At 39.3% G+C, this 15,267-nt stretch overlaps 1 protein-coding gene across 9 annotated transcripts in view; it reads right to left on the bottom strand.

Annotated features, from left to right (window-relative positions):
• MEIS2 (Meis homeobox 2) overlaps positions 1–15,267 on the bottom strand; it is a 120,069-nt gene that overhangs the window by 100,480 nt on the left and 4,322 nt on the right. For all 9 annotated transcript variants that reach the window (XM_040412468.1, XM_040412469.1, XM_040412463.1 and 6 more), the window contains exon 6: positions 14,224–14,373. In XM_040412468.1, coding sequence (XP_040268402.1) covers positions 14,224–14,373 — 150 coding nt within the window. The remainder of the gene's footprint in view (positions 1–14,223; positions 14,374–15,267) is intronic.

Here is a 15,267-nt window from a genome sequence, read left to right as displayed (position 1 = left end):
AATGTCCGTGAGAGAAGAGTCCTAGCTTCAGATTTTCATTTTGCACTTTCACTTATTGGAGGTATTTTATCAAAGACGAGCATTTATACTGGTCTTCGATATCCCCCCCATTTCCCTCTTACCAGAGGATGGGTTTAATTTATGATGAGGCCTTGTCCTAAATTAGGCTCATCCTCTAGCTCCTGGAGTAGATTTCAGTCTTCATTTAGTGAATGTGGTAGTGAATGTGCCGGGGGGTGGTGGTCTTGCCCCCCGACTCCCTATTTCAGAAAGTGTTGCGATGGTGGTGTACCAACGCCACATGTACCTAAATTTAGGCGCAGTGGTGTTCAAAAAGTTACAAACCACAGGCTTACACATTTTCTTTAAGCCATTTTCTAGTGTAGAGACTCGTAATAAATGACCCCCATTGTCTATACAATAAATCTTTCTGAAAATGACCAACAATCAGCTGATGGAAGGACAATCACGCAATCAATTTCAGTATATTGAATATCTATTAGGTCATGTTTAGGGCCTCCATCAGATATTTCCCCAAAAAGAGTGGACAAAAAACGTCCCAACTTCGTTGGGTTTGGTTATGTGCCGAATCCAGAGCTTCTGTTATTTTCATTGTTCTGCTCCTCAAACAGGGCAGAACAGCAGAAATAACTAGCGGTAATGTGAACATGGCTTTACATTGATCAGAACATGTACCAAACGCTGTTCTTGGTCAGGGCACTGGCCCAAAAAAATATGCCGTGCAAATGATATAGTTTATATGTGAGTAGTGAACATCAAATATGTGACAGTTCCTCTGGTCATGGCCACATCTTGGTGTTGGATATAAAATGGTGACACCCATAAAAACATTGGGATAAAATATAGAAAGTAAAATGCGGAAACAGCATGGCTCCATGTAGAATCTAAAATGACCCATCAACACACAGGAAGAACAAAGAAAGCCAGCTCTTCAGTGCTCAAAACAATGGGGGTGGGGTGGTCATAAACCAGGGGCCCGCAATTAGGAAGATAAAGGGTCTCTCTTTTATATACATCATGGAAGGTCATATATGAGAAGCTCCAACACACGTGAAGGGATTCAGGATAAATTCCTAGTTACAGGAGATAGATCTATCACTCCCTGCTGTATACAAAGATATAAATATGTAACGCTCACAAGAGGTGATCATCAGCTTACTGATATGTAAAGCTGTAGGCAGGGTGCACATGGTTTAATAATTGAGGATACAAATGTGGATTTCCTTCTCTAATCTGATTGTATTAAAGAGAAGAGTTTCCAGGTGAAAAGCTGAGAATATTGAGCAGCCCAATACAAAGCGGATGAAAAAGACATCCAAGAAGCAAGGTCCCCTGGGAAGGCATTTTCTATTTGCCGGGCCGCAGCCCCGCAGCTGATAATGCAAGTTGTAATTAATATAAAAGCAGGAGACAATATGGGAAGAGCTTGTACTTGCACTGCCACAAGAGATCTCTCTGCCTACAATGTGTTTCTCATTTACACACCAGCCTGCCCCGCAAAACACTACTTTATCAGAACACTCTCCCTGGGAAGGTTAAAAATTGATTTAGTAACATCATTGGATATTGCTAAACCTACAGCGGTGCACAAAAGCTACACGATGCGTTTCTATCTTTTTTTTTTTTCGTTATTAAACTCGAAAGTGAATCAAACAGTAAAAAAAAAAAATTATATATAAAAATAAATGATATAATATACTAAAATAAAAGTATATAGAATACTACATAATACAATAAATATACTGTAATATAAATATATAAATATCAACATAAATATAGAATATAAATGTAATATACTATAACTGTATACTATACCAATAAATATACTATAATATAAATATAAACATAATATAGAATATTATATAAATACATAATATTCTAAAATAAAAGTATATAATATATTATATAATACTAAAATATACTAAAAGTATTATATAAATGGGAAAACAAAGTACAAACACAATAAAAGCAATTAGAGTGTACAGGCCTTCCCGCTAGTAAATTAGAGTCTTCTTCAAGAGGCTTTTTTGTGTCACTTTTGCTACATGGAATAATCTCTGCAATTATATACTGTGCTAAGGTCTGAGAAATCTTAGGGCCAGATACCTACAGAGTTACTACCTGCACCTAAGTATTAGAAGGCATTTCTTTACAGTAATATCTGCCTTACAATAGGATGACTACACTACCAGTATCTATTCCTTGTAGGCCCTACCACCAGGGGCACTGGAGCCATGATGCCGGTGTAAATGCGGCCTAAGTTGTGTTTTTCATTATTCTTTATGTCCAATGATTGCGGCATATTTGACATCTATGCTCCAGTCCTGCAAATCCAATGTTTTATGATTTGCATGAACTTAACAAAATGATCCATCACAATGTGCCGAGCTTGCTATGTACAAAGTCTATGAACGTGCTATAGGGTGAAAGGCTGGAGTCGTTGCCGTCACCTTCTCTGTGCTGGAAAGTGCAGGCACTTCAGCTTCCTACTATAAATGGCCACCATGTATATAATATAATGTGAGACCATCTTGTTTAATATGAATAGGTAACATAGCTTATATAATTTGTATGCGTGGGAATGATATCAGCAGCTTGGCCACTCGCCAGCCTGCAATGGCTGATAACAGAGAACGACAGTTTGATCTATATTCAGTGGCACATTATATGCACATGGCACATATGGGTTTAATGCTTGTAGAACAAGTACTACCTTAATGGTATATGCTACGGGCCCATACTTCACCTCTATGTGATCTCACACAGAGGTATATAGAGTTTTTTTTCTCATGCTTTATATGGAATGAGTGAGAAAACAACATTGTTAAATGTTCCATCACATGGCATATTACAGATGGATCCTCGTGGAAATACAGATATAGCATATGTTAAAGGAGTTTTCCGGGACTTAAAGTGTAACTGCCATTCTATATTTATTTGTGTAATGTGTAGGGGCAGTGATACTGACCATGTTTGTAATATACTTTAATTACTGAAATCGTACATTTCTATTAGAAAATTGCTCTAAAGTGGCCCATTTTGAGCCTTAGCAACGCTCCTCTGTCTTCTGTTTACATAACTGTGGAGATTTGCTCAACACTGACTGTGTTATGTAAACAGAAGACAGAGGAGCGTTGCTAAGGCTCAAAATGGGCCACTTTAGAGCAATTTTCTAATAGAAATGTACGATTTCAGTAATTAAAGTATATTACAAACAGGATGAGTATCACTGCCCCTACACATTACACAAATAAATATAGAATGGCAGTTACACTTTAAGTATTGATGACCTATCCTTAGAACAAGTCTTTAATATTAGATCAGTGGGGGTCTGCTGATCAGCTGTGCCCAGGAGCTCTGGAGCAGGAATTACACAGCGCCACACACCGTGTAGTGGCCATGCCTGGTTACTACAGCGCTGTGCTCACTCACTTGCCATCCATGAGGCTTGTATACACAGTTGCCAACCAGAATTTTCTTTTTTCTGGACACAAAATAACAAAATCATGGATTGGCAACGTTTTTTATGGACAAACTTGAAAACTGCAACAAATGATAAAGATTATAAGTAATCCATGTCTATAGCTCAACATACTGATAAGAACTCATTACCAGAACTTACTGATTAGCTGTAAAATGATAATAGTTACCACCAAAATAATCTACTCAAGTACTGCCAGCCTAAAAAAAATCACGGACACATCTATTTTGTTTTTTACTCACACAGGTCGCTTATTTTTACGGACTGTCCAGAAATTTCTGGACGGTTGGCCACCCTAAGTATATAGCAGTGGCGCTGGACTTTTGACTCTCGGTTTCAAAACAATAAGTCAAGGAGCAGTCGTAATCAATGAAGTTTTCTTAGCTCACAAGAGAAGAATAACTACTGTAAGTGTCACTGTGTCCCTGCAGTATCATACTGTGTTCATTACGTTTTGTGCACACACAGGCAGGCTGCAGACATACGAATTAGGAACAGTCATGCCAGATATAGACAATTGCGGCCAGATATAGACAATGGCATGTCAGCGTTATACATATTTACTGTCTAATTGACATCAGATGCACAAAGCACAATAACCATCTCCCAATTCTCACCCCTGCACCCTGTATGCTTTCTATTAAACGTGTTTTGGTAATGGTCATCATGTGTGTGGCTTGGATTATTGTCACCTATATACATGGGACTAAGCATCGGTCAGTAAGGCCTCGTTCACTTCACCGTTTCTCCTTTCCATTCTCCGGCTAAGTTGAGGAGCAGGAGAACGGAAAGGACGGATTCTGCAGATAACTGAGACCTAACTGAGCGTAACGGAGCCTAAAGACCCCAAAGACTATATCTGGGGTCCGTTCGGAGCCGGAGAACGGAAAGAAGAAACAGTGATGTGAACGAGGCCTAAGGCTTTGTTTACAAAGTGACAAAACCAGTAATGGAGACTAAAGGGAGGAGAATTATAACTTCTTCTACTTCTTGTCTTTAAGCTATATCTATCTGTCGACATGTCTGTCTATCTATCTATCTACCTACCTATCTATCTATTCATCATAATGAACGATGCCAATCAGCCTTAAGAGACCTTACTATACCCTGGTATGGAGACATAGGATTAACTTTAGGCTAGTTTCACATCTGCGGCTGTCCGCTCCAGCAGGCTTTTCCGGTATAGAATAGCCTGCCAGAGCACTCTGGATCCAGCATTGCCGTATCCTGCCGCCTGCCCACCGGACCCTTAGGAATCTGACCACTACTCGACAAATATACCGGGAATCGGTCGGAGACAAAGAACGCTGCATGAAACTGTTTTTGTCCAGCCAAATCCCAGCTTGTACGCCAGAACAGCTTGCTGGAGAGGTCAGGCGCAGGTGTGAATGTAGCCTTACCAATACTTTTCCTGTGTACTGTAGGTGGCCAGTTATCAGAATCATTGGAACTGCTACATGTAATCACCCTTCAGACTATATGGGGGTCCTCTGTATCATATGAGTTATAAGGCAACACGTCATGTGAATAACTTAATTGCTCTGGATCTTGTCTATACCCCCAGTCACTTCATAAAGTTCTCAGGACACAAAGATGAAAGACCTCCCATGTCAGGACTCTGACTAACACAGCTAGCATGTGTGCGCTTTACAGCAGTCAGCCCGGAGCAAACACCCAGGAATTCCTGGCAAGTCCAATTCTGCGCTCATGCAAGCAACCTACTACAAGCTGACTTTATACCGGCCGCGCCGGAGTGCGGAGCCTGTGAACACAGCCTCATGCGCTCCTGGAATTATTTACATTCCTCCCCTAAACAAATCTCCAACAGGTCCTGGATTGTGCTAATGAATTAATGTTCAAACCACAGCCTCTGGAAGCATGGCCAATGTGACCGTCCGTTCACGTATAAGCAGCAGTAGAAAACCACTTTCCTATGTTTTGGCGGCCCTTAACCTGCTCTTTGAAAACTACAACCCCCAGCGTGCTAGGCGTTGTTTAAGGTTTGTTCACACATGCCGTAGCCTTTCACCCCCTGCAACTACAGCAAAGCCTTATGGATTAGGGTAGAGAAAGTAAACAACTTCTGTGAATGGGGTTGTTTCTGCAGCATGTGCGTGGACTTCTGAAGTTCCGTATGTGAATATAACCCGAGCATGTAGATTTTTGGCTGCAGTTCCCAGATGTGGTAGTGGTGCAGCTCTTTCCCATGCCACTACTGCCACCCTTCAACCAAGCTGGAATTTCTGAATATCTGAAGCCGTAGACGGTATTACTTAGCTGCAGGTACCGGAATCATATACCAGATACCGACATAATATATGGATTATTTTGCAGCCTGAGACCTTTGAACTTGACACATTCCTGCAGTTGAGGCATCAGGGAGGGGAGTCATGGAGGGAGCGCTGCTGGGGAGGTACAGTGAGATAAGGGATGGCTGCAAAAAGAAACAGGAAAGGGAGGGAGAACTCATTTCTTCAATGACCAAACTGGTCTTTAGTAGAAAAATAGAAAGTGAATATGTATTAGGAAGCCTCTTGGGACAAGAATTAAAGGAGTTAACAAGAAAGTCCTTCGGTAGTTTAATAAATGAAGAAATATATGATGTAAGCCTCCTACAAAGTCTTTGAATACAAATACTGTACATGGTGCTCTGTGGACACCGTCTGTTATATTGTGATTTCTCGCCAGCTCTCACAGATATAAGGTGAGTGCTGAGGAAAGTTGGACATGTTGCAACCAATCAGTTTCCAGCTTTCATTTCTCCCACAGAAGGTCTAAAATGAAAACATGACCTGATTGGTTACTGAGCCTCTTCTGAAAAACAACTAGCATCAGCACTGCCCATAGCAAACTATCAGATCGCTTGTTTCGTTTTGGAACCTGTGGGAAAAGTGAAAGCTAAAGTTTGATTGGTGACTGTGGGCAACACTGGCCCTTTTTTTTGCCAGCGCTAGTTATTATTATACGTGATCATCTGTGGATCATACCAATTCACATCTACTTCAGGACACCATTCATGAGGGGAAATCTCCCCTGTACAGTGTAGGCTAATCTAAGATTATACCAAATTACATCTACTTCAGGGCACCATTCATGAGGGGAGATCTCCCTTATACAGTGTGGATCATATCAATTTACATCTACTCCATGGCATCATTCATGAGTGGAGATCTCCCCTGTACAGTGTAGGCTAATCTATGGATCATACTAACATACATCTACTTCAGGGCACCATTCATGAGGGGAGATCTCCCCAGTACAGTGTAGGCTAATCTATGGATCATACCAACATACATCTACTTCAGGGCACCATTCATGAGGGGAGATCTCCCCAGTACAGTGTAGGCTAATCTGTGGATCATACTAATTTACATATACACCAGGGCACCATTTATTAGGGAATATCTCCTCTGTACAGTATAGGCTTAATACAACACCAGCTCAGTTCCAGAATTGTTTTCATTCCAAAAATGACACAAAATTACACAAAATTATTTTATGGGCCCATGGTGAATGGGCCCATAAAAGAATTTTGTGTAATCTTGTGTTATTTTTGTTTTTTATGTGTTTTGGGGTAGTCACAATAGTATACAATGTAAGGCTTTTTATGTGTTTGCATCCATTTTATTAACCTCTTGTGGTGTGGAAAAACAATTGATATCTATACATTTACAAATGAGTACTTCCTTTAATAGAAAATGATGGTGGACCATAATATTACTAGTTCTCCTTCATCAGATGTACAGGAATAAGGATCTATAGTCATTCCCCTCATGCTCTACATACCAGAAATTGAGCATTATGGGCATTTACTTCGGCGGAGAATATAACTTCTGTCTATAGTATATATCTTCCAAATGTAATATTCTTTTACAAAAAGGGGTCATGTTTTAAAATCTAAAATCTGCCATTCATATGTTGATTTAGTGACAACAGACCCCAAAATAAAAGACAAATTTTAAGAAAAAAAAATACACAAAAAAAAGTAATCAGCCACACGTCTGATCATAAACATTTCAGGACTTGATCAGGAGGAAGGTCTATATACTGGTCCTCCCTAGTGTACATATATAGAATTACTGGATTATATATATATATATATATATATATATATATATATATATATATATAGCGCAATTGCCTAAGCAAACTTCTGAAACTTGTAAAATCTGAGATATTAAAAAATAACTATAGCACAAAGTAGAAAAATTACAATTCACTATAAAGCACAACAGCAACAGTGTCGGACTGGGGTGCTGCCTAGGCCCCACCACTAATATTCATTCTGGGGGCCCACTACGCAGATATATGCAAATATTACCTGCTCAGAAGCAAGACACTTCAAGATGATTGATTATGGGGGTCCCTGCAGCGACTTCAAGAAAGTGGGTCTCTGGGGAAATCAGATCTAGAAGTCATCTCAGCCAGATGATGCATCTATAGTAACATAATAAACTGGGTAGTTTGTTAAATAATCTGCCCAGTCTTTGTATGGACACATAGACTGGTTGAGATGCTGTATGTATCACAAGTCAGTTTAATCTAACCCACTGTGTCCTTCTCCCATACCTTGTAGATTGTAAGCCCTCGCGGGCAGGGCCCTCTCTCCTTCTGTACCAGTTTGTAACTCGTCTTGTTCATGCTTAGTGCAATTGTCTGCATTATGTATGTGCACCCCTTATCATATGTACAGCGCTATGGAATGAATGGCGCTTTAATAATAATAAATAATAATAATAATATGCCACGTATAACTTGCGCAGGGAGTGGGAAAATAGGGGCCCACCTCATTCAGGGTCTCTCCGGGGGATTTACCTGTACCCCTGAGCCTGATAGCACAATACAATAAAACCAAAGAAATGAATTAGTATCTAAACCACAATGAACAATGAACTTTTGCCAAGTCAATCAATGAAAAGTGCAATGTATACAATGTATTATGTAGATAACATCTATTTCTATAGGGAACGTTCCAACATTAAATAAAATAGTTGCAGAGAAAGTTGTGCTGCAATGTCTAAGTGTATGGTGCTGTAACCTGGTGAGAGGAAGCCCATCTACTTGGATTACTCTTGCAAGTCACACTGGCCGTAATATATCACTGTTATGAGAGGTTAATATATTTTATATCTACTGTAATGAAGTATTACCTTAATAGGGTTTAATAAATGGCCTCTTGTTATAAATTTATTATGATAGGTATTACTTGAAAAGTAAGCACAATGTAACACTCAATATAAAGATTACACCCTATACCTCAGAAAAGGTCACCGCAAGGTAATAATTATCAAGGAGCCTTACAATATATATATATATATATACAGAGATGCGCTTGTGCCACATTATGCCTCAGACAATGGCAGGGGGGTACCCGTGCTATAAAGGTGATGGGAAAATTGCAACAATTTTACTGTTGATGTGATAAATTTAACAAAGACATGTCGGCCATTATGCCTCATATACATACCGTAGGTAAACTGGATGAGAACTACATGTTCTCCACTTACGGTAAGACATTTTTCTACCTTTGCCATACATACTAATCCGTACCCTCTTCCTAGACCAAAAATATTTTTAAACACCAACACCCCCCCCCCCCCCCCCCCAATATTTTTACAGGTGCCATTATAACACCCTAAACTTTCCAGGATCTCAACAACTTCAATTAGTCTATTGATGCAAAAGGGTAAAAAAAAAAAAGTTGTATTTATGTTATTAAAGAGGTTTCAAAAGTTTATACTTGAAGAAAAAACGTAAATTATGAAGAGCGCAGTGTAATATTAGATTAATGTGGCTTAATAATGTGTACTTGTTCTTTTTAAGCTATTATGTAAACGTTGAGGGTTTTTGGACTGTAAACTATGAGCATTTTTATGACCACTATTCTGCACCTGAATAAACTTGTCTGACAGTACCAAACACACAGACAATGTCCATACAGGGGAGGAGGTAAGGGGGGCATAGAGCCCATAGTAACTACAGCCTGAGCTCAGTGGGAGGCAGGGTAGGGCCCCCAAGTGTCCGGAGCAGTACACTGGTACCATATCATGTACATAGGGAGATAGAAAAACAGTTTCAGCTTACAAACTAACTGCCTTTATTAGGCGTTGGGTTCTTTGGCCTACATCTCCATGCACAGGAACTCTACAAATAAAGGCAATAATAATATTTATTGTAAGCTCAGTCACATAGAAGGATCCGATGGAGCATTGTAACCTCAGTAGGTTCAGCCCTGGGTGCTAGTGATGAAGTTGAGAACCACAACAAATGGCCAATGTTTATTAAGGTTTTTTGTTTGTTGGGGCATTTGGCATTCACAATTTACATGTTTTGCACATGGATCTTTTACATACCATTCAATAAGAAAAATGTTGCCAGAATGTGGCCCACATTGTGCCCCAGGTACAGCACGCTTTAAAACCACTGTAATAATTTCATGTTAAAAAACACTGTTTGCTTGCCTCCTTATGTATCAATACTTGGGAAATGTGGTGTAATCAGGCCAATAAGTCTCACGGTGCACATGCATCATAAATAGGCCTTCCACCCTGGTCCGAGACATATCCACACATTTAGGTTTCTGCATGCAGTTTTTGAAGCCAACACCAGGAGCTAATTAAAAAAAGAGGACAAGTCTTATCTGTCCTTTAGATTTTCTCTCCTTTTGAGATCCATTCCAGATTTTGGCTTTTAAAACTGCATGCAGAAACCTGACAGTGTGGTCGTACCCTTATATAGGATTTGTAAATTATAACCAAAATCTATTTAAATATTTAAAAAAAAACAATTGCAGTAAAATCCTAAGTATTCAATGTTGAACTTCTAACCTACAAATCTAAGCCAGACTCACAGAAGTGGCAATTCTGAAATTCCCTCACGCTGTTTATTAAAGACTCCATTACACAATAGTGCGGAGAAGTTTATACAGACACAGAAATAAGAAAAAGAAAATGATCAAAAAACCTACGGCTCTTTTTATGGTCATAATATATGCATGTGTGGTCACCTCAAGTGAGAAGAAACCAATGCAATCTGCGAGAAGAGGTTCTACTCTAATAAGGTGAATAGGGAAAAATGAACATAATATAATCGATTGTAACAATCAAAAACTTAAAAGTTCTCTAATTGTTTTTTTCTTTAATGGGGGACATACATATAGTGTTCATTATTTGAGAAATGGTTGGGCACACCTGTAGCTGGCGCAAACAGAGGGCATTTTAAAAATGTATTTAATAAGTGCTTTACTTTCTGTTTCGCAGAAGCAAAGTTAAGGCAAGAGCAACAGCAGAAATTTCGCCCAAAATGCACTAAAAATTTAATGGAGTAAATTTACTGTCCGCAGTGAACATGTCCTGTCATTACAGAAGACCCTGAGTCCAGAGATAATTCACTATCATCTCAACACACTTCTACATTATACATGGCCAAACCAACCGGCCTCAGACCCTGTGAACTTTTTTCACTTGACGCTACTATAACTTTATGATATTTTATCTGTATCAATGATCGGGTCCTACTGGCCTCAGTTTACCTCCAAGAGGGAACACATATCGTCATCAGAGTAAAGAGATTTCACAGGGACCAGGGTGACACAATCGCATTAAAAAAAGATGGAATGGGAAGCACACAAAATGTATTTCGGGAAAGAAAAAAAAATTCTGCAACACTTTTCATTAACCCAAAATGCAATTCAAAAAGTTTAAAAATGTCAACCAATTATTGCATTGTTCAGCAGAGCAAATTCACCTTTCCTGACCGCCGCACCTAGAGCAAACCTGACACAGCAGAAAACTGTCATAAACTGTATAAACACCTATCAGCTTTGTATGGAGGGGAATGATGAATGTAATGCTCGAGTTCCTATGTAGAATAGGCTCTTGCTTAGGTCTGTTGCTGTCTGTCTGTTGTGGAACTGCAAGTCTCAGCACCTCCTGCTAGGGTATAGCCTGGCAAAGCATGGCAGGACATGTAGTCAACCAGGGTATGCCTATGACTATGTCATCTGTGTGAAACAAGGCATTTGCTTGAAAGTATATGAAGCATAACATTGCATGGTGTGTGGATTATATAAATACTGTGCATTTCAAGTTATTGTAACTCGCACCATAAAGATGAAAATGCCTGATGTGTCGCGTTCAAAGAGCTAGAGCTTAAAAAATATATATATATAAATATGAAAAATAGTCCAAATGAAGTACTGAACCGATTAAATATTTAAAAAACTATTTTAAATATTATTGAAAAAATAATTAAATGTAGGAAAAAGAAGCTTTACACTTTGGAGGCCTCAGTTATTCCAGCAATCAATTTTGCATGTTAATCCCATTCTTAAATATTTGATACTAAGTTGAAGAGGTGTAAGTTACCCATTTCTTTAAAATTCATTGTTTTAAAGGCAATTAATACGGTAACAGCTTCAATGAAGAGTCAGACAGTGACTGAATGGCTAAATAAGGCCTGAAGAGCCCAAGAGTGGGTATATGACTGGCATCAGTAGAGAGCCTCCACAAACAGGACATTTGTGAATATGTGTGAACGGGCGACTAAAATTGTTCTGTGGCTCTAATAATACCTACTTATGTGTTACAATGAGTGACCACAATTACACTTTACAACACGACTACAACTGTGACATGTTAGCCATTGTTAGGCCATATATGCTGGTAGAGAAACATGTCCATAGTCTCCTGCAGATTTTTATATTTTTATATTTTAAGCTACATTTTCATCTATAGATTTACTATGAGCTGTCTGCATCAAGTACAACCCTATAGATGTCAGGTCCGGTGTGGTGTAAAAATGCTACCAAACTCAGTACTGTCTGATACTGGTTACACCAGTAACAAGCTTTACTAATCACATAGACATATAAGAGGGAAGCTATGGATAAGTCCAAGTTCACATACATGTAACCATATTGAAGTTAATAATAATAATAATAATAATAATAATTAAAAAAAAGACTATTTTTTAAAAAAAAGTATAAAATATGAATGGATTTTTAGAAAATATATTGAAGAAATCCAAAACCTATCAACTGCAGGACAAGACAGGTCACTTTGTGTTATCTGATCTCAGGCAGTTAATTTATGTAAAAATTCAAGTAGGTTTTTAATACAAAATATCTAAATAGAAATAATTTTTAATGGGGCTTAAATTTCATAAAAGAACAAAAATTATTTATTACTGACCAGTGTTTTTTTTAATTTTTTATACAAAAGTAGCATGTTGCCTAAATATTCATCTAACCAATCACAGGGCTGTCGAATTTGCATTCAGATAAGTCAGAACAGAATTTAAATATTTTCTGATATATTTGAAAAATAAAAAAATATTTATGTTTTAAATGATTACTATTTTCAAGAATATTTGCTTTATAATTGACTTACATATTGGGTGTTCAAAACAGAAGTGGACTACTCTAATTTGTATTGTATTTTATGTTTTTTGGGACTAAGAAGTTTAAATGGAAACTAAAAGTTTGAAGAAAATGTAATTGTCTTTTATAGTATCAAGCATTTATTACACATTTACCCCACCCCACTAACCTACTGAAATAAAACAAAAGGTTACATTGGTGAATAACCTGGTCACCTAAATCCTGCAGCTAATATGGACTATAAAGGTCCCTTATTACCAGGGAGCAGAGTAAATTGGCTTTAGCTGTTGCCATCTGTTAAACCCTTAACAGGCTGGGTGTGTAATCCACTAAGAGGGACACCAGCTCTCAGACTATACTGGGAAAGGAAGCTGGACTTTACACAGGAGTGGGGGATGTATACATGTACAGCAGAATATATATACAGATCCTGTCTATTGTTCATCCCTCCAACCTTTGGCAAGTAACACACTAGACATGGAAGACATGCCTGAACCAGAGCAGAGAACAAACATGCCAATGTATACTGGGGGCCATGAAAAACACAAGCAGGTCATGGTGTGCAACTTACAGTGCACTCTACATGGGCTTCTCAGAATGAGCAGGCCACCATGGAGTTCATATAAGGCATAGTTCACAGCTGTAAATCAGCTAACCCTCTAAACATAGTCAGCACAAATGAGTGCAAATCACGTGGACTACTAGAGCAATCACACCCCACACAACAATAATAAACTTCAACAACCATGGCAACACAATCAGCTCAGATGTCCATTAGCACCAACCTGAAGCCCCAGCACACAGGCCTTCCATAAAAAAAGCCTCATTCTAATGTGGCGAATTATTAAAGTGTTAGAAATCAATGGCCATCCTGTAATACTGCTGTTAATAATTCTCTGCAGCTCTCCTTAATAGAAAGTCAATTATTGGTTCATTAAAGGTTACGAGCCTTTACAAGATGGGGCTCCAGGCATCTAGTTGGCTTGTAACTTGCGCCCAATAAAATGAAAACCTCATATAAAAAAAATATATAGAAATAAAATATACATCTTGAGCACAGAATGACAGCAGGATACAAGACAACTGTACACAATACAGCTCAGGTCTATACAAGAACCATGGCCACAGGTAACCAAGCTGCTCTTGTATGAGACATGAGAAGGTCAATTAGCCATAGAGCACAGGTAACATCCACAGGGCCACAATGGGACCTCTCAGTGCAGGAGAGCTCCCTCAACACATCCACAGCAGGGCCCTCTGCCCCTATAGAAAGGGGGTCATACAACAGGAGACAGACGAAAAATATACACATAACATATGTAATAAAGGAGAGTGGACTCACATGGTCTGCAAGGTTTGTGGAGGATCCAGAGAGTTCTTCATGGTCAGACTTGGAGCTTCCATCCCTCTCATCAATCACTAAATCTATGGGCATTTTTCCTTTCAAACAGCTGATGTATCGATGGCAGAAATTATCACACAATTCATGGACCTGGGGAGGGGGAGAGGCCGTGTGTGTTATGGTGGAGTAAAGAGTAACAAGCCGGAGTCCTCCAAGACTAACTATCATTAAGACTGGAATAGTTGCAGGCAAGGAAACAATAAAGAAATTGCAGCAGCAGATATTATTCTCTAGAGACCCCAGGAGCAACAAGTAGAGAGGGAGAGAGGAGAGAAGGAAAGGGCTGAGGGAGGAAGAGACAGGAGGGAAGAAGATGAGGAGAAGAGAAGTGGAGGAGATGAGGAGAAGAAGGGAGATGAGAAATGAAGGAGGAGATAATAAGAAGGGAGATGAGAAGTAAAAAGAAGGAGAGGAGAAGAAGATTTGAGATGAGAAGTAAAGAAGGAGATGAGAATTAAGGAGGAGATGAGGAGAAGAAGATTTGAGATGAGAAGTAAAGAAGGAGATGAGAAGATGAAAGGAGATGAGAATTAAGGAGGAGATGAGGAGGAGGAGAAGCTGGAGGTTAGGAAAGTAAAGGATGCAAAATCTGAAGAAGGTAGAAAGTGGGGTCAGGGGGGATGAGAGGGGGACAGGGAGATGTCATTAGACAAAACAGAGGGGATCAATGGAAACAGTCAGTAGAGTGAGCAGGTGGAGTGGAGAGGTGAGCTATGGTGGCACTTGGTGGAAACATGGCAATTCCTGAAGAAGAGGTCCCACCCTTCCTATAGATGATGGGCACGGGGCAAATTCGTGGTCTGGTGAAGATACAGTCCATAGCGAAATATATTCCACAGTCCGGGCACTATATGGAGGGTTGTCTCCATGTAGGACATCCCAGGCCGGCTCCAGCTTCACCTCCTCGGCTGGGGAGCTCCTGCCCCGGATACTCACAGGCGACATTTTCCGCTCTCATAGGCTGCATTACAAATGAGCTTTTGC

This window comes from Bufo bufo, chromosome 11 (genome assembly GCF_905171765.1).
Source record: "Bufo bufo chromosome 11, aBufBuf1.1, whole genome shotgun sequence".
NCBI lineage: Eukaryota > Metazoa > Chordata > Amphibia > Anura > Bufonidae > Bufo > Bufo bufo.
The sequence above is the reverse complement of the archived record's forward strand: the minus strand, read 5'-3'. Positions and strand labels throughout refer to the sequence as shown.